The sequence below is a fragment of the Molothrus aeneus genome, chromosome 27 (assembly GCF_037042795.1).
Source record: "Molothrus aeneus isolate 106 chromosome 27, BPBGC_Maene_1.0, whole genome shotgun sequence".
Taxonomy (NCBI): Eukaryota; Metazoa; Chordata; class Aves; order Passeriformes; family Icteridae; genus Molothrus; species Molothrus aeneus.
In genome coordinates, this window is record NC_089672.1 from 4,707,152 (window position 1) to 4,726,945 (window position 19,794).

The following is a 19,794-nucleotide window of genomic DNA, read 5'->3' on the forward strand; positions in this document are numbered from 1 at the left end:
GGGACAGCGGGGCTGTGCCGGGCTCACACCGCGCACACGCACGAGGAATTCACAGAGGAATTCACAGAAACGGGAGAGAAGCGCCTCGGCTGGGCCCAGACTCTGACAGTGTCGGAGGAGGGAAGCACCGATAGAACAGCCCAGCCCCGGCCGCTGTCACCTTCCTGCCCCCGGTTTTCCCAGCACCGAATCACGGAGCCAGCGGCAGCTCCTGCTCGCCCCCAGCCCCCGGCCCCGAGCCGAGCCCCGGGGTCGCCATTGATCCCCGTGTGCGCCCGAACCCCGCGAGCGGTGAAGCCCCGCGGGCAGCCCCGGCTCGGGGCACCGGGACCCCCGGGGCCGCCGCTTCCCGGGGGTGCCACCCACACAAAGCGCGGCGGGGCCGGTGCGGGCCCGTCCAGGCCGGCCTGCGGGGGAGGCCGCGCGGGGGCCGCGGGCCCGGAAGGGAGCGGCAGCGCCGGGGCCGCGCCGGGAGCGGCGGGGACGGGGCCGGGGCCGGGAGCGGCGGCGGGCCCGGCGCGGCGGGGGGCGCAGCGCGGGGTGGCGGGGTGCGGGCCCGCTCGGGCCGGGGCCGGTGGCGGTGCCGGTGTCGGGGCGGGGGCGCGGTCCGGCCGTACCTGCGCGCGGGGCCCTCGGCGGCGCGGGGGGCGCAGCGAAGGGGGGGCGCCCAGGCGAGCGCAGCGCCCCGCGGCCACCACCTGCGCCCGCCTCCCCGCCGCGCCCATTGGCCGCGCGCGGCACCGCCCTCGCGCCCATTGGCCGCGCCGCCGGGGACGGACGGCGGGTCCAGCCAGTGGCGAGCCCGATCGCCGAATAACAAGGCGAGCGCGGGTGTTGATTGGCCGGCGGCGCGGAGCGACGGTCCGCCCACCGACGGGCGGGGCAGCGAGGAGCGCTCCCGTCACTCAGGCGCTTTCCGCCAGTCGCACGCCGCCTTCTGCTGCCGGCGGCCCGCCCCCAGCGGCCATTGGGCGAGGCGGGCGTCGGACGGGCGCTGATTGGCGGCGCCTGGTGCCCGTCGGGCGCGGGGCGGGGCGGTGAGGACGTGAGGAGCCGCACAGAGCGGGGCGGGGGCGCTGCGGCCGCGCTGCGCCAATGGGGGAGCGGCGAGCGCGCGCGCCCCCGCGCCGCCGGGCGGGGAACGGCGGGGACCGGAGGGGACAGCGGGGATTGAGGGCGTATCGGAGGTCGGGGGGATACTGGGGACCGGGGGAGACAAGCAGGGACTGAGGGGGTATCGGAGATCGGGGGGATACTGGGGACCGGGGGAGACAAGCAGGGATTGAGGGGGAGAGCGCGGATTGGGAACCGGCACTGACCGGGGGGTCCCAGGATCACCGATCCCCATCCCCGCAGCCCCCGGGCACAGCCGAGGCTCGGCCGGCGCTGCCCGGGGAGCTTTGGGGTCCCGGTCCCCGCCGATGTCCGGGCACAGCTCGGGGCACGGCGCCTGTCCCAGCCCCGGGAAGGATCGGGGGCATTCGCCCATTTGCGCTCAGTTAGGCCCAGCAGAGCTCGCAGTCCGTGCCCGGCCTGGGAATTCCCAGAATAGGAGCCGGTCCTTGGTTGGGTTCTTGCTGCTGTCATTCCCCTCCCTGAGTCTTGCCCCAGGAAATTTCATTCCTGTTCCCGTTCCCATCCGGGGATTTGGGCCAGAAACGGGCCCGGGTGGGAGTGGGAGATGAAACATCAGCCCCAGCACATCAGCCCCAGCACAAAATCCCTTTGTAGCCACAGCCAAACCCGCTCACTGAGCAGCACAGGCATTTCCCTGGTAGGGCTTTGTAATTTGGGACAGGTAATTTTGGCACATCTCACCAGAAAGTGTCCAATTTGCAGAGGAATTGTGATTGTTGCTTAAAAAAGCCACGAACAGAACAGTACATTGGCACCTATGGAGGAAACAAAGTTTGTTTTTCAAGTTCCAAATAACAGCAAAACCAATAAACGAAGGAAATCGTTGCAGTTATTGCTGTTTAAATGCAGAAATACTTCCTCACTTTCACTCGCTCACCCCCAATACTTCCCCTCACAACACAGAATAAAAAGCACAAGAACATTTCCAATGAAATCTAAATATCTGAAAGTGTTTCATGTTAACAATGACCTTAAAATAAACTTATTTTAAAGAGGGCAGATGGTGCTAGTGCTGCCTAATTTAACAGATTTTGTTTTTACCACCTTAATGTTGCTTTATTTCTTTCATCTGCCTTTGTGAAAACCTCAGTGGCTGAATTTATTCCTCTGGTTTGTGGAGAAGCTCACACTTGTTCCTGTAACACCTCAAATATGATGCAGGACTTGGCATTTGCAACAGTTTTGGAGTTTATTCATTAAATGGACAAACAATTCCAACTGCCAGTTGGCATTTGTGATTCTGGAGCACTGGAAATTAATCCAAGTTAAAATAAAAGTTTGGGGAATCTTGAACATAACACATGCCCTCAGTAGTGCCTAGAAGCAATTATGTTGAAGAACAGCAAATGAGGATTCTCCAAATTTGCAGTGAAAAATCATAATGAAAATCACAACCCTTAGAAAAACAAAAGGCATGGCTTAATGGGGCATAAATTCAACCATAAATTCAAATTCCTGCACAAGGAGCTGTGTCTGGGAACCCACTCTGGATCAAAAGAATTGAAGGAGAACAGTCAATAATCAATCTGAAAAGATATTTATTTTGAGAACATCAGCTTGCACATTATACAAAAAATTGACAAATTCACCAAAAAACGTATAAAATGTTGCGGGGTCTTTTTCCCTAACATATTAACATAATCACTTTGCAAAGGGTAAGAATTGAGGAAACCAATAATAGGCACATTTGTTCCAGTCTGTCTGTAGAAAAGTGTGATTAAAAATATCCCTGTCTTGCTGAGGTATCAAACTGCAAACTTTGGTAATGTTAGAGGGAGACCAAGGGAGCCTTCTCCAGGCTTGGCCAATACAAAATGGTTCATAAAAAGCCAGAATTGGTTATTTTTCATTTCCAAGTAGAAATGCAATGAAACAAAGGAAAAAAAAAAAAAAAAAAACTCCCCAATACACCTATAACTAGGAAACCTGATCCTCTGCAAATCCCCACTAATCACACACAGCTACAGTGATCCACGCTCCCAAAGAATCCGGCTGGCAAGTCCCAACAATTCAGTGCTTATGAAAAAAAGGAGACCTTGATGGTGATTCAGAGCCCAGTCTTCCAGCAAAGGACAAAAGGCACTTAAGAATGGCTTTAGGATATTCCACAATGGCATTTCGGGACAGGGGACAGCGCCCAGCTGAACAAATCCTTCCCTAAAGAGAAGTCCAGTGAGGTAGTACTTCATATTGCTCCAACCACTTGGCTCTAAGCAAGCAGCCTTCTGGTTCTGAGATACAAAATTAGCGGGAAATGGCTTTTTGTCAAATGTATAAAACCCAGTTCTTACAAAAAATAGTAAAAACCCACTTGTGGTAGAAAGCCAGGAACCATCTTGTACAAATTGAGTATCAAAATGCTGCCAAGGTGATGCACGAGTCTACCTTGATGGCCAAATCCCCAGACAGTGAAGATTGTTCTAGCAACCAAGCCATTTTTGGAATAAAAAATAAAAACAAAGGGGGCACAGGGGCACTCTGAGAACTTTCCTCATCATTAGCAGCCTCACCGGAAGCACTTTCAGTCCATTAGAAACAAATAATTCTGTGCTGATGAATGGCAGGTTTGAGGGGATGAAAAACAAAAATAAAAATGCAAAGTTCAACATAGAGAACAAAAACAAAACCCAGGAACATACAAAAGGATAATCCTTGGAGTTTACAGGTTTGTTTTCAAAACAAGGAAGACTTCAAACCATTTTTTGCGAAGGGGGGGGGTGGGAGAAAACACAGACTAACATTTTTTTTTGTTTTAAATTAAGCCCAGGGTGGGTGTGGCAGGCAGGGAGGGAGGCAGGGAGGGAGAAGTGCTCTGGGGGATCACCGGCCGCTGCCGTAGCCGGGGAAGAGCTGGGCCAGGACGCTCTGCAGGGCCTCGTTCACCTCCATGCTGTAGCTGCGGCCCAGCTCGTAGCGGCACGCGGGGCAGCTGAACACCGAGGCCTTGAAGGACCTGTCCAGGCAGTCCTGGGGACAGAAGCCAGCAGGGTCAGGGACAGGGAGCTGGGCTCATTTGGAACTGCTCTGACACAGCGAGCCAGCCCTGAGACTCCTGGGGAGGGACCAGAGAGAACGGGGGCACTGCACTCCCAGCTGAGAGCATTGCTGTGGACACAGCAGAGAGCAGGGAACTGATCCCTCCCAGCATGGCAGGGATGGAGAGACCTTAAATCCCATCCAGCCATTGCTGCTGGACACAGCAGAGAGCAGGGAACTAATCCCTCCCAGCCTGGCTGGGATGGAGAGACCTTAAATCCACCCCAGTGCTGCTGGACACAGCAGAGAGCAGGGAACTCCAGCCTGGCTGGGATGGAGGGGACCCTAAATCCCACCCAGTGCCACCCCTGCCATGGCAGGGACACCTCCCACTGTCCCAGGGTGCTCCAAGCCCCAGTGTCCAGCCTGGCCTTGGGCACTGCCAGGGATCCAGGGGCAGCCACAGCTGCTGTGGGAATTCCATCCCAGGGCCTGCCCACCCTCACAGGGAACAATTCCTCCCCAACAACCCAGCCCAGCCCAGCAGAGCCCAGCCCAGCAGAGCCCAGCCCAGCAGAGCCCAGCCCAGCAGAGCCCAGCCCAGCAGAGCCCAGCCCACCTTGCAGACGTTGTGCTGGCACACGGTGGTGACTGGCCTGAACACGACCTCCTGACAGCAAATACACAGAAAGGCCTCCTCCACTTTATTCAGAAATTTCTGCAAAGAGAACATTTGAATCAACTTAGTGCCGAAAGATAAATTAACCCAAACCCCCATCATTAAATGCAAGGGATTACTTTGATCATAGAAAGATTCTCAACAAATCTTAATATGCAAATCCTGTCCCATTAAACCTGCTGGGGGTGTTTACACTAAAATCAATCATTTTAGGTCTGAGGCTGTTCTTTAATTCAGCCAAGGGTTTGTGTCTGGGAACAGCACAATTACAGCTGGGGGAAAAGCCCAACGTACCGGTCCATCTTTGAGAGCCTCTAGGACTTCATTCCACAGTTTTTCATTGGCTTCATCACTTTTTATAAGAGATTTCTGCTGGGATGTCAGCTTGTATGGCTCAACTTTAGTTTTCTTTGGAGTCCCTGCTGGAGAGGTGACAGGTGTTTCCTCCCCACCTGAAAGAAAACACAAAGATTTTTTTTAAAAGCAAAAAACCACCAGGAAAGAGTAACCAAGTAAAATGCACAAAAACCTCCAAGGGTTTCTATATCCACTTGCCTACTCCACAAACCTGCTGATTTCCTTTTCCTCTTCCCTTTCCCTGGGGTATCAAACTCATCTTCCCCGTTATTTTCTTTTTCCTTGTCTTTGTTTGCAACAGCTTCCAAATATCCTTCAGGATACTGCAGGGAAACAAAGAAAGAGCACTCAATGCCAACACACTGGATCAAACTTGCAGACCAGGACAGGTCCAAGAGTGACCTCTGGAGAACAGCTCCAAGGGCACTTTTAATCTATTTTAAGCAACAGATCCCTGCTATAGGGAAGCACTTCACAGCCTATAGAAATTCCATACCAGAAATAAAGTGAGTTTTATCCTTTTAGCCTCTTGATGTATAAAAACAAACAACCCAGCAGACTGGAAGCATTTATGTCCCCTTTAGTCTCAATTTTTTGCTAAGGATCATCCTCAGTAAGAGCATGTAACAGAAAAATCCCTGCTCTCCATCAAGCTGAGAGTCCAGCTGATATCCCAGGCCAGTACCTGCATTGTCAGGCCAAGCTTTTTCATCCTGTCCTTCCCCTCTTTGGTCCAAGGAGCAGGTTCTTCATCGTCCCTCCTCAGCAGGTAACGCCACACCAGGAACCCAGATTTCCCTGTCTCAGGCCAGTATTTCACAACCTGAAAAAGCCACAGCAAGTCCATCACCCTCTGTACAAGCCCCCTGGCCACGAGCATGTGCTCTTGTCCCAGTTCAGCCCTCCTCACCTTGTAGATGCCGTCGTATCTGTTGCCCTCCAGAGGAGCGTACTTGCTGTGCTTGCCTCCCTTGACGTTCCTGACCACCCTCACCGGCTTCCCCGCCCGCCAGTCCTTGGCCTCAGCCCCGTGCTTGTCATTGATGGGGGCACTGCAGTTCAGAGCCAGGGCCCTGCAGGAGAGGCCAGAGTTCAGTGTGGTACTGCCATGGAACCCTGTGTGTGACACCGGGGACCCTCCTGATGGGGGCACAGCTGATTATTGATGGCATGACCCTAATGCACCAGCCCAGAGCACCTCCTCCGCTCAAGTCCAGGCTTATCTGTGAGAGTAACAGTTCAGAATTACAAATGGTCTGGTCTCCTGCAATCAGTGGCTGCAAAGGTCTCCAGGAGAGAGCAGGAGAACTCCTACACCAATTTATTGCTCTGTTCCTTAAGTGTCAGCCAGTATTGCAGGTGACACCAACCCCACTCACAGTTGTGTCCCACTACAGTGCTCTGAAAGGAGCATTCCCATCCTGTAACTGATCTGCAGCCTAAAGCACAGCCCAGACCCAATTCTGGCCCTTGTTCCAAAGCTTAAACAGCCCCAACACCCCCTGTGCTGAGGCCAGAATGGAGCACAGACGTTGCCAACCTGTTCATGTTGGTGAGTTTCTGATCACAGGACTGCTCTGCCGTGCGCTTGTTCCCAGAGAGGTCTCGGCCCCCACTCCCCGTGTAGGTGAAGGAATTCCCATGATCCTGGAACGAACACGGATGGAGTTCACAGTCACAAAAAGAATTCAGCAAAAGCAGCAGGAGAGTCTCTCAACCAGGTAGGTTTAGCAGGGCATTCTCAAAAAGGAAAGGTGCTTCCTGTGTATTTAAGCTCCCAGACTGGGCCAGTCTCTGGCTCTGCCTCAGGCTGCCAGGACAGGAGACCAGGTGACAATGGTGACAATGTTGTCTTGTCACACCCCTGAGCAGCCCAGGCTCACACAGGATCTGCTGCAAGTGAACAGCTGGCAGCACAGCCCACGAGACTGTTCCAATGTGGGTGTAAGGCAGACCTTGGAAAGTCAGAACTCTGGGATCAAAAGCTGACACAGGGATATCAGACTGGGTTTGGATGATCCTGTGGCTCAGGCTGGCACAGATCACTGCAGTTTTTTCAGAACTCTGGGATCAAAAGCTGACACAGGGATATCAGACTGGGTTTGGATGATCATGTGGCTCAGGCTGGCACAGATCAATGCAGTTTTTCCTTGCCTTGTTTGCTTCTGAAGGGAATGGGTGAAGCTGGGCAAGTGTTTGGTGTGGAGTTTTACCAAGTTTGTTTGGTTCTGTGCATAAATAATCCGAATCCACTCACAATGTCATCTTCATATCCTCCTGCCAGCACCAAGGAGTAGGCCCCATCATTGCTCCTGCCGTGGATCCCTGCCACGTGGGGCCTGTGCACCCCAGACTCGCTCACCTGGGAGACAAAAGCAGCTTTGGAGGCACCTGCCCTCAACAGGCCCCACACAGCACTGGGCTTGGAGCTGAACCAACTGTGCTACTTCACATTTGCTTTCCATGTGTCACAGGGGGAAGCTGCTCTCACCATCATCCTCCAAAAAGCTCCAGGCAGAAGAAACAAAAAATAAAAACACGTCTAAAAAAATAAGGCACTGACTGTATCGGTAAATTGAACACATGGATGAGGTTTGTGTGCAAATCTAACAATTTGGATATTTCTTACTGAAATTGCTTATTTAAAAACTTCCAGGTATTTAAGAATAATACAGATATTAAATATCTGTATAGTTTGGAAAGAGCTGTAATAGCAACCTTCCTTCAATACCTGAAAGCAAGATCTGGATAGGCCAGTGCTTTTTTCTGCCCCAGCTTTCTAACAGCATGGGAAAGCTTCTGTTTCATGTATGTGGATATTTGAGACACCCTTGCCAGGGCACACTACACACCTCCAGGACAAACTACTGGGAACAAATCCGCTTGCTTTGGGGTTTTTGAGTTACCAAAAAAAGAGCACTACAACAAAATAAACCAGCCCTTGACGGTCCAACAATGCAGCATTAGTTATGGAACACTTGATCCAGACAAAGCCAGAATTCTTTTCCTTCTGCACTTCCATATATCCAGTGACACACACGTTTCCACATTAACTGTTTCGGTTTCTTGTAGGAGCTGGATCACTCCCATTTTTCCCCACAGTAGGTCAGGCCATGATTCAGCTTCATACCTGAACTCTGAATTTCCACATGGTGCCAACAGGGATGCCAGGGATTGGTCCATAGTGGTTGGAGGGGACAATGGTGCATTCCTTGGTGCGCCCCACACACGCCATGCCCTGGGCAGAGAGCAGCATCAGCCAAGAGCCCAAAGGAACAAACACAATTCCAAGTAAAACAGCTTTGGACTGACCTTGCCCCAGTCTCTCCGGGAGGAGGAATTAGCAGATGCCATCTTTTGTTTCTTTTTACTTTCTTTTAATTTCTCTCCTGCTAAAACCACCTCACTTGCATCATTTCGACATTCAGGGCAGTACCTACAGTCAGTGAAAATTAACAAGTAGCAAAGCCTTCAATTAGGAGCGTTTCCTCCAAACACAGTGAGTTATGTTACAATTTCCCCATGTGAAACTAGACAGGACAGGGAAACACTTTCCATACTGGAATTTAACCTACAACAGCTCCTGTCCTTGCACCAGCCACTGCAGATGTGTCAGGAAATGGCTGTGCCATAAAATCATTGTACACAGTATTGAAACACTGAGGGGATAAACCAGTGCATTTCACTGACTCTGTGTCTACTGAAAGGTGTATTTCACTACCCACTACTCTCAGTGTACACATCTCATGCACAAACCTGCCTGATCTGATGATGGGGCCTGCCTGCAGTGACCCATAAAAGCCACTGCACAGCTGAAGCCTCCCAGCATCAAGTTCTCATTTGTTCCTCTTTGGATCCCAGGCTGGTTTGGGCTGGAAGGACCCTAAAGTTTATCTCATTCCAAGCCTTGCCATGGCAGGGACACCCTCCTCTATCCCTGGTTGCTCCAAGCCCTGGCCTTAGGCAGGTACACAAAAAAGGCATCTAGATCCCAGAGCTAGGAAAAGGAGTGTGCAAGCCATGGGCTTAAAACCTGCTCTCATTAAGCTCATGAAAAGTTATGAAGTTTTACCAAAAAAAAAAAAAAACACCCTAAACACCCACATCCCTCCCTGTTCCTAATCAGATGTAACTGTGACACCCCACACACCTCCTCAGAACCTACCAGTCCTCATCATCTGGGATTCTGCTGAGGGGAGGGTTGAGGCAGTAGATGTGGAAGGCCATGTCACACTCATCACACATGAGCTGCTTATCTGGATCCTGCTTCCCCCCACAGATGTGACAAGCACAGACCCTGCAGGTCTTGTTTGGGTTGTCCTTGCAGGCTTTACACACGGGTCCACTCTGTCCTGTGGGCAAACACAAACCACACTCAGCAAGTGCCAAGATCCACTGGAAACGGTCAAAGGAGGCACAACTGAATGTGTCTTGGACTCTTTAAACCTTTGACCCTCACAGAGACAACTGGCAGGACATCACAGGGTAAGACAGACATGCAAGAACTCCACATCAGACTCACGTTTTGGGGTTCCAGAACTGATGGGAGAAGCAGTGCCTGGCTCTTCAATTTTATAGATTTCATCCACTAATATAATTGTGCAGTCATTCAAGGAATCACCAGCTTCCCTAGAAGAAGTTGAGGAAACATCAGAGTTTGGAAGTATCCCACAGCTCGAGTTCACAGATGCCAGCAGAGTCACTCAGACCTCAGAAAGCTGAAGCAGAGCAGGAAAATTCCATTTATTCCACATGAACAGCTTACCCAAGTAGTATCTTTGCATTGAGCTCCCTGGTCATTTTTGTTTCCCTTTTCTGCAGGATCTCAGCATCGTACCAGAAGCCCCTCTCCTTGGGCTCATCAGGGTTGTAGTTGACCATCACCACCTGCCCCACCTCCAGCTGGTGCCACTTGAGGATGGTCCGTGCCCGAGCCCGCACGTTGCCCGAGCTCATCTGCACCACCCCATTCTCTGGGTAACTTGAAGGGAGGGACACAACAGAAATCAGATTCAACATCAGCTCTGGGGAGGAACAGGTGTTATGCAGACAGGTTGACTTTGCTGTGCAACACAAGAATACCATCAAGGACAAAATCTCCTCCCACACAGACACAGCCAGAACCAACCAGGCTGACTTTGATATTATTGCCTCCCTTCAGCCCTTGGACACCAGCACTTCCTATAAATGCTGGTGTCCATAAAAACATGATTCCAGCCCCCTGGAATTCCAACTGCAAAACAACCTCACAGTTGCCAGGACACAATGACATAATTACTATGTCACTGCCCAGTTCTGTTTTAATTTGTGCAATATCTACAATAAAATTTCCCATCAACATCACAACCCAAATGACTTTATTGGGCCAAGAAAGCAACAAAACAAAACTCACTCATCGTATTTCACATGATAAATTACATCCTCTTCAGGGACAGCTGTGGGCTGGTCAGGATCTGTGCAGCTCTCAGCTGATCCACTGGTGGGTTTTTTCCTGGTTACATTCACCACTGTGGCTTCAAACCACGCTCCCATGTCCGTGTCCCGAGCATCCACCAAGTCATTGATCTATAGAGAGCCAAGAGCACAGCTCACCAAAACAGATTTGAAAATTAGGCATTCATTTCCAATCTACTTAAAGATTTAACCATCTCAAGAACTGCACCATTATCAACATATTTAACTGACCACCTTAAAAATTAAGATTTCCTCTGCTCTCCCGGTCCTGTTGTGCAGCCCTACAGCCTGCTTAGGTTGAATTTGTAAGGTTATAAATCCATTCTACACCAGCACGTGTAAACCCAGCCTTGTTAGCGAGCCCAAACCATTATTGGTTAGTCTGAAATAGAGTTTCAAAGTGTCTTGCTCGTAACCTGGCAAAGACATCACTAGATCTGTAATAAAACCCATTGAAACAGAGAAATAAAATGATTCTGAATAGCTGCTCGAGATTTTCTTTTGTTCATTCAAGAAAGTTTCAGCTTTGACAAATGTAGTGACTCCAAGCAAAAATATTGGGAAAATTTGTAAAAAAATCAAACCAGACACTCTGAATACTTTTTTTTTTTTAATTAATGCATTGTAGTTTTATTTCAAAGGACAAAATGAAAAAATTAAGTTTTTTGACCTAGAGCATTTTGCACTGAATTGGTTTGTGGGTTGGTTGGTATTTCTGTCTTTGTTGTCGGAGTGTTTGAGAGGAAGAAAGGCACTGCCCACACAATCGGAGTGCGAAAGATTTCCAGCGATTCTCCAGCCCAGGGAACGAACGGCCCTGGGCAGGCGCAGGCTGAGGGCTCCCAGCGTGCGAGCACCCACCTTGTAGAGGCCGAAGCAGGGGTCAGTCCAGTCGGGCTGGGCGGCCGTGCCGGGCTGTCCCTCCAGCTCCAGCGCAGCCTCCCCGTTGTGGGAGCTCTTGTCGGACTCGCTGGGGCCGGAGCCGCAGCCGGAGTCGCTGTCCGAGAGCTCGGGGTCCTTGTCCTTGCTGCCCGCAGGCAGCACGGCCGGGCTTTGTCTGACCAGCAGCTGCACGATGTCGTTCAGCCCCACGCTGTAGTCGAACAGGGAGTGCCCATCTTCCATCTGCAGGGAAAGCACGGAACCGCTCACAGAGCCGCTCAGAGAGCCGCTCACGGAGCCGCTCACGGAGCCGCTCACGGAGCCGCTCACGGAACCGCTCATGGAGCCGCTCACGGAGCCACTCGCCGGGCTGGCTCCAGCCTCCCATCGAGCTCAGAGCCCGCCAGCATCCACCACGTGGCTTGGGAACCATTATCAGCCAGATCTGCGCCCTTCTTCTCTCTCAGCTCTGATATTTAAATGCTGTTTTTTCAATCTGCCAGAGCAAGGCTTCCATGCTGCTCTGGACTCGCTACCCAGCCTCCAGGAGATCTGGAAAAGTTTGCAGCACGTTCCCTAGAAACATCAATTAACTACAGACCCCCCACATTCCCATCAGGATTCAAAGATAATTCCACATTACCTACAAACACAAAGGGAAATTATTACTTCCTCAATTCAGACACATCCCAAATGCTAATGCAGATTGTCTTTATATTTTAATTGTGTGTGATCCAGATTATTGTTACACCATCTCCATAATTCGTAGCAGTAAGTAGAAGCCAGAGTTAATCACACACTTTTCTCCCAGCAAACACACATTTTTTCCATTGAAAGTAAAATCAAAAAAGATTCAATTCAACTTGAAACTACTCGATCGCTCTTCAGCGTAGCCTGGCGTGTCCTAATTTCACACTCCCTCTAATTCTAAGAGTTTATCTGGCAAGTCTGGCACAGTTTGTAGTCAAATCAAGACCCTGCCCCTGCAAAAAGAGAAGTACAGAGGCAGAAAGAGGCCCCTCAATAACCTCTCAAGAGCTCTAAGGAGCACAACCATTTTAGAGTTAACATGTAAGGCTGGAGCCCACGGAGCAGTCAGAAGTTCAGACAAGCTTCCCCACATATTTAAGGTCTGACTAAGAAATTATACAGGAAATGATCATCCCTTTCCAGCCTAAACCACCAGAAAAAGCAATCCCTGGAGCTTTGTTCTCTATCAGGGGGAAGCAGAGCAAAACCACAAAAATTTACACTTCACAGGAATCACTATGATAATTCAATTCTGATTTATGGCATCAAATGGCTGTGGAACAATCCCTGGAAATCTGACTGCGCAGGAAGAGGTCTGAGCTTTTTTGCTGGTTCAGAGACGAAAACTCCTCGAGGTGCATAAGAACACACCAGAAACTGGTTGTTTCTTCTCAGCCAGGACACAGTGTCACCAACATGGGAACAGCAGCAGCAGCAGAGGACACGAGTGACAACAGGTGCAAAGTGAAATGGAAGAGCACAGGAACAGGACAGGAAACCACAGGAGCTCAAAGCACAGCCAGAAAGAAGAGCCCGGCACTGAGGACAAGCCTCAAACAAAGGAGGCAGGTTTGAACTAACAGCTAATTTCCCAACCCCACTGACAAACGCTCACGAGTAAGAAATGGAACATTTGCAGGGGTTCCAAGAGCCAGACAAAGCACAATGGGAACAAGGCCTAAGAGAGGCTGGGTCACGTTCCTGCCTGAGCCAGGGAACACTGGAACTGCAGGAGGAGGGGTTCCCTTTGTAGGGCAAGGGCAAACTGACTGAAAGTCACCACTTCTGAAAATCTGCTTAACCCCAGCTGCCTGCACAGGGACCTCAGGGAAAGGCTGACAGGTAGCACCTGCCCTGAACCAACCTCCCTTATCACTTGATTTACAACACAAATGGGTCATTAATGCATCCAAATCTACACCAAGCCAACAGAAAGGTGATGCCACACCATCCTACAGGCCTCTGTTTATGCTAGAACTGGTACCTGAGCTTAGACTGAGGCTAGTCCAGGTGTATTTCCATGTTCTACAGCCACACCTGCTAATTACAGAATACAGTTAGCCCAAGACTGCCTAAAACAGAAAGAAAAGCAGCCAGAAAAAATAGTCCATCTGCAGCCAACTCAGCATCCCGCTGCTTTTCCTGAAATTAATCCTGTGATCAACCAAACACCAGCTCAGGAGTTTCTCTAGGACGAAGGTTTAGCAGCATAGAACTAGGCAGAATACAGCAATTGTATTTTTAAATGGTTTTGATTGACTTCACTGCTAATTTAGTTACATTATTAACTGACAGAGAATAAAACAGCTGTGCAACAGCAATTGTAAACGGGTTATTGAGAACATAACACAGCACTGAGACACTCAAGTGTTCTGTACCTAGTGAGAATTTGACATCAGACCTGAAGAACTTCAAAATCATGAGTTGCTTTTCCCAATTTACAAAGGAAAATGAGATCTTTACGGCTTTCAGAGCAGTGAAACTTGCAAGGCACAAAAACATTAAGCACTTTAAAGACCATAAAATCACTGGTAATTTCCAGACACTTCATAAAGGCGATGTCAAGGCAGAAGAGCAACACATTAGGTAGAAAACAGTAAAGGAAAGTAAGAATAAAGGCAGCGGGCACCTCTCCTTGCAAACCCACGGACAGGGCAGCGCGGGAGGGAGCGGGGATCACTAGATGGCAGCAAAACCCCTTATTGCCACGCAATTAAAAATAAATAAATAAAACCATCCGTCCCCAGCTGGAGGGGAGCAGGGGCAGGGTGGGGGTGTCCGGCACCGCGCTGCTGCCGCTCCCCGGCTGTCAACGCCCGCGCCGCGCCGGTACCTGCTTGCCGCGGTAGAAGAGCCGCTGCCGGTGGGGCTCCACGCCGAACACCTCGTGTATCCGCAGGCGCAGCCCCTCCACCTTGGTGAGCTTGGAGAGGGAGTCCACGCGGTGCGTCTGGCTGCCGTCCATGGTGCGCACCTGGATCCACATGGCGCCGGCGCTGCCCCGGGAATGGGACCGCGCTCAGCGGCGGCACCGGCGGGGCGGGCCCGCACCCGCGGCCGCGCCCCCCTCACGCGTCCGCCGCACGCCATTGGCCGGCGGCCCGGCCGGCTCGGCCGCTGATTGGCTGCGACGGGCGGGCCTCGCCCACCCACGCGGGAGCCTAACGGCTCCGCTCGCGCCGGCCGTATCTCGCGCCACAATTGAAACCCGCCCGCCGCGCCCACGCGCTAAATCTCGCGCGATCATGCAAATGAGAGAGAGGATAAAGGGGGATAGGGGGCGAAGCGCGTGGTCTTAAAGGGGCCGTCACCGGCACAACGCGGCCCGCGGCCCCTCCGCCGCACACCCGCCCGGAATTGGACGGGAACCGCGGGGCGTCAGCGACCCCCGCCGCGCCCGGACCCGCCCCAGCCCGGCCGCGTCATCCCCGCGCAGCCCCCGGGGCGATGCCACTCCCCGGGCCCGCAGGGCACCGGTGCCGCCGGCACCGCCCCTGACGGCCACACCCCCTCCCGCGGGCCCGTTCAGGGGCGGGGGTCGGTCCCGCTGTCGCAGCCCCGAGCGACGCGACCCCTCCGGGGCACCAGACCCAGCTGTCACCTCCCGGGCACCGCGGAGCGCTCCCGCCGCTTCTCGCACCCCCCGGGCAGGGCGGGGAAACCGCCACGCCCCTCACCGCCCTCCCGCTCCCGGTGCCACCGGCCGCTCCCCGGCCCGCGGCAGCACCGCCATGGGCGGCGGGGCCGGGGCTGGGTGTCCCGGCGGACTCACCGGGTGCGGGACCGGTGCCGGGGTTGGGGGTCCTGGCGGACTCACCGGTTGCGGGGCCGGGGCTGGGCGTCCCGGCGGACTCAACAGGTGCGGGGCCGGGGTTGGGCGTCCCGGCGGACTCACCGGGTGCGGGGCCGGGGTTGGGGGTCCCGGCGGACTCACCGGGTACGGTGCCGGAGCCGGAGCCGGTGCCGCGCGCGCTTTCCGCGGGCTTTGGAGTTTGGCGCGGAAAAGCCCCGCGCGCGCCCCGTGCGCGCCCATTGGCCGCCGCTGGCGGGAACGCGCGGGCGGGGCGGGGCCGCCACCGCCTCCCGGGGCCGGGGGGCCCTGGGAGGGAAACGGGACCGGGAAAGTTCCGCCGGCGACCGGGAGCGACAATGGGGATCCCCCGCCAATGACCCGGCCCGGCGCCCCCCGCTCCGCTGCGATACCGGGGGCAAAACCGCCCCGAATCCCCAAGGGCTCCATCCGCCCTGAACCCCCGGGGCCGCGGGCACGGTACCGGTTATTGTCCTAAACCTGGTGAGCCCCAGCTGAGAGGAGACTCCAGTGACCCCTCTATGACAGCCACCCTTCCCCAGGGGTCCTGTTCCCCCAGGGGGGCTCCAGGAGGGCTCTTGTCCCCCTGGGGGGCTCCAGGCCCTACCCAGATGCGAATAAACCGAATAATCCGAATAACCGAATAATCCGAATAACCGAATTCCAATAAACAGAGCAATCCGAATAAACCAAATAATCCGCAGAAGGGCTCTATCTCCCCAGGCCCTTAGCTCCAGGGGGACTCATGGCGCTGTGCAGGGCCCCACTGGTGACAACGTGGCCTGGGTGACACGGCAGGGCCGCGGCGTGGCCGCGTGAGCTGACAGAAAGGGCAGATCCAGCAGGATGTTTATCCCCAAACCCACCGATGCTATGAGGAAATCAAAAATGATAATATTTGCTTAAAACAACCGTTGGATGGGGGAAAAGCGTGGCCAAGAGGCCCCTGAGAGAAGCCTGCTCCAAGAGGAGGATGAGAGGCCGAGGGTTGGCGCTTGTGGGGGAGAGAGAGGCCAGGCTGGGGCCGCGGGGATGGCGCGGCCTGGGCTGGAACAAAGGAGCACGAGGCGCGGGAGGCCGCGGCACAGCCCGGCACACCCCGTTTCCGTGCTCCCCTCCCCGCCCCCACGGCCTCCCCTCGGCACTGGAGCACAGCCAGCAGCGGGATGTGGTGCCCTCCCACATAGGGGACACGTAGGGGACAGGCAGGACAGGTCCCATCCTCCCTTGGAGCCGCCATGGACCCCAGGGATGAGCCACGGTCACAGGAGCCGGGATGGGCTGGATGTCGGGGCACTCAGGCAGCCTGCAGCAGCCAGGCTTCATCTCCTGCCAGGGCTGGAGGCTCTGCCTCGACACAAAGTCATTGCTGGCCCTTGCAGATGTACTGGAGGATGAAGCTGAAGCCACTTCCTGCAGCCTGGGAGGGTTCTGGGATACTGGGCAGGAATTCCTCCCTGCCAGAGGTGCCCAACAGAGTTGTTCACCACTGCTGAGCCAGCTCGTCCCACAGCAGGGACAGACAGGTCCCAGCCCCCCGGTTCCTGCACTGGCAGGATGTTCTGTGGAGTGGAATATCCCTCTGGCCTCTCCTGGCCATGCTCCCACCCAGCTCCTCGTGCCCCTGCTCGCTGGCAGAGCACGGGAAACTGAAAAGTCCTTGATTTGGAGGGCAGGTGCTGGGGAGCCTCGGTGAGTGCTGGAAGGGGAGCAGGAGTGGCTCACCTCGAGCAGGCACAGGAGACAGGAGGGTCCTGCTGGGCTGATGCAGAGGGAGGGCAGCAGAGACCTGCAGCAGGTCCTGGCCCAGGAGAGTGCTCTGAAGGCCTGGGGGCACCAGGAAGGTTGGTGGGCTTTGCACAGCAGTGAATGACAATGACCCAGAGCTGGCCCCTCCGTGGGCCCTGCAGAGCTGCCCAGGCAGCTCTGGGAGCCCAAGGGCTTCGCTTACCTGAGGAACAGAACCAGAGCTCCTCATGCCCCAGCCCTGAATCATCATTCTCATCCCTTCTCGTGCCTGTGCCTGCCCCAGGGGAGATGACAAGGGGAAGGTGACCATGGCATGGTGGCAGGTTACTCATGCACTGGGAGAGCAGCAGGATGATTTCCGCTGCAGCGGATGAACACTTGCAGGGGGAACTCCAGTGTCACATGTGGCCTCTGGGCCCCAGAGGGACAATGCTGAGCTGTGACACACCTCAGAGCAGGGAAAGGAATGGCTCCCAACACAGGGGTCTGATCCTCCAAATCCCACACACACCTGCAGGTTTGCACTCAACAGAAACCCCAGCAGGACGGGACAAGTGAGAAGCTCGAGGCTGAGGCCTCGTCCCCAGGCAGAGCCAGGAGGCAGCTGAAGGAGCCAGGAGGCAGCTAAAGGAGCCAGGAGGCAGCTGAAGCAGCCAGGAGGCAGCTGAAGGAGCAGGCCTGAGGGACAGGGGCTCCTGGCCCCCATGGGAGCAGCAGGTGGGGTTCACACCTGAAGGATCCTGCCCTGGGTCTGGATGCTGCAGCTTTGCTCAGGGCTGCACGGGGCTCCCAACCAACACAGCTCCTCTCCCTTCCCCAAACGTGTTTCTCCACTTCCTCCCACGCCCTTCCCACCCCACCAAACCTCTTATGATGATTTTATCTTGGATTTAGATCTGTGGCTTTCATACAGCACCAAGGGTCACAGTAGCAAATTGTGCAAAGCTTTGCTCTGACACTGCAATCTCCCAAATCCAGTGTCCTGACCCTGCAGGCAGCTCTGCCACCAGCAGGAAATCCCAGCACTGACATTTTACCCTAATATCAAAGCCACTCATTAGATATTAAACACTGCCTGGTTAATTTTAATTACTGGCTATCACTTCTCCCATTCCCCTGTGCCCCACCACAGCCATATGGGTTGTATCATGCAGACAGTGCTGTTGCACTCACTTAGGGGATGAAATAAAACCTGTCCCATGAGACTTTCACCATCCCCACAGCACTGACCCGCTGGGGCACCTCACACCCAGGAACCACCTGGCAGCTGGAGCACTGACACCTTACCTGAGGATGCAGCACCAGCCATGGCAGGCCAACACTCCAAAATACACAGGACTCGTTTCTTGATTCCTGGTTCCTGTAAAAAAAAACTTCATTTCATCAATTCTTCACAGGATAAAAACAATTTTTATTTCCCTTACAAATGTCACAATTGCTGGCTTCAGTTTTAGTACAAGATATCAAACACTTCAGAACTGCATCAAAAATTTAAGGTCCTTCCCACCCAGGCCATTCTGGATCCTGTGACTCTGTGACAGGCTCCCCGGTGGTGATGGAATATGGAGCTTGTGTCACATAGACAAATGCACAAGGGCTGTTTCCAGCAGTGCAGGTGATCAAACAAGAGGCAAAAGCCACAATTTGTAGCTGGAGAGGCTCCGAGTGGACACTGGGAGCAGCTTCTCCATTAATGCAACATCCAGACCCAATGGGTCCAGCAGCCAGAGAGGCTGTGGGACATCTCCATCCCTGGGAGGTTCCCAGACTCAGCCAGGTCCCAGGACCTCCTGAGCTCCAGAGGCCTTTCCAGCCAGCCTCAGGGTGAGGATTCCTTCCAGCCCCAAAGCTCAGGAGTGACAATTCTCTACATTTTTGTCAGCTTAACAGCACATTTTTCAAAAACCACTGGCACCCCCCTGCCTGAATGGCAATACAGAACCAGAGCCAAGGTCTCCTGCATCCAGAGGCCCAAAACAAGGTGACTCAATCACTGTAATAGTGTTAGAAGACTTCAGATAATTTTTACCTGTGCCTCAGTTTCCTCCCCCGCTGATCTTGGAAACAGACAACAGGAAGCTTAATTGATGTTTTCAAACCAGTTTTTGAGAGCTGAAGATGAAAAGGCACAAATAGAAAAGCATTGACTGGAGTTTTCAGTATTTGTTATAGCTGTTAAAAAGCCCTGAGCTCCCTGGAGTCCTGCACTGCTGGGCCCTCTGCAAGGATAGAAACATAAATTAACTCCTACCCTGAAAATCCCAGCAAACAGGAGAAGCAAAAGTTTCATCATCAGGTGTCTGCAGGGCCTGGCAAGGGCTGAGGTGGGAGAGCACTTCTGGCTCCTCGGGGAGGCACAGCAGCCCCATGTGGGGAGGGGGAGCTTTGCAAGAAAACATCAGGATGATGATGATGATGATGATGATGGTTCACACCACAAACAGCACGTCCTGCTTCCCTGGGACTTGGTGACAACAGCTGTGACCCCTGCAAGGAGCAGCCCCGGGGCTGGGGGACAGACAGGGGCTCATTCCTGTTCCAGCACCCCGTTCCCAGTGCTTGGCCTCCACGAGCAGCTCCTTGCAGGAGCAGCCTTCGGGCACGGGGGGATTGTTGGGGTGGCTGTGCAGGGCCAGGGGGTCCCAGCTCAGGGTGTTCCACCATCCCATGGCCCCAAAGCCAAAGCACCAGGGCATGGGACACCCTCTGACAGATCCCC

The 19,794-nt window shown here is 53.8% G+C and overlaps 2 protein-coding genes across 3 annotated transcripts in view; both read right to left on the reverse strand.

Moving 5' to 3' along the window:
- Positions 1-690, reverse strand: part of KDM4B (lysine demethylase 4B) — a 75,307-nt gene extending 74,617 nt beyond the window's left edge. For both annotated transcript variants that reach the window (XM_066566404.1, XM_066566403.1), the window contains exon 1: positions 618-690. The gene's annotated coding sequence lies outside the window, so the exon portion shown is untranslated. The remainder of the gene's footprint in view (positions 1-617) is intronic.
- A 2,353-nt stretch (positions 691-3,043) lies between these two features.
- Positions 3,044-14,501, reverse strand: UHRF1 (ubiquitin like with PHD and ring finger domains 1). The gene is made up of 16 exons (XM_066566420.1): positions 14,349-14,501; positions 11,465-11,728; positions 10,542-10,714; positions 9,915-10,130; positions 9,672-9,778; positions 9,315-9,501; positions 8,462-8,585; positions 8,280-8,387; positions 7,407-7,511; positions 6,690-6,796; positions 6,060-6,222; positions 5,835-5,972; positions 5,361-5,472; positions 5,087-5,244; positions 4,733-4,831; positions 3,044-4,104 (listed from the first exon to the last, which is right to left on the reverse strand). The coding sequence occupies exons 1-16, from the start codon at positions 14,499-14,501 to the stop codon at positions 3,958-3,960; spliced, it is 2,361 nt and encodes a 786-aa protein (XP_066422517.1). The 3' UTR covers positions 3,044-3,957.
- Positions 14,502-19,794: the final 5,293 nt, after the last annotated feature.

Excerpts from the sequence above, each read along its gene's own strand:
- UHRF1 (XM_066566420.1), bottom strand. The coding sequence starts at position 14,501 with ATGTGGATCCAGGTGCGCACCATGGACGGCAGCCAGACGCACCGCGTG. Across the intron at positions 10,715-11,464 it reads CCTGCTTCGGCCTCTACAAG|ATCAATGACTTGGTGGATGC; the intron begins GTGGGTGCTCGC and ends GGCTCTCTATAG. Across the intron at positions 4,832-5,086 it reads AGGCTCTCAAAGATGGACCG|AAATTTCTGAATAAAGTGGA; the intron begins GTACGTTGGGCT and ends TTCTCTTTGCAG.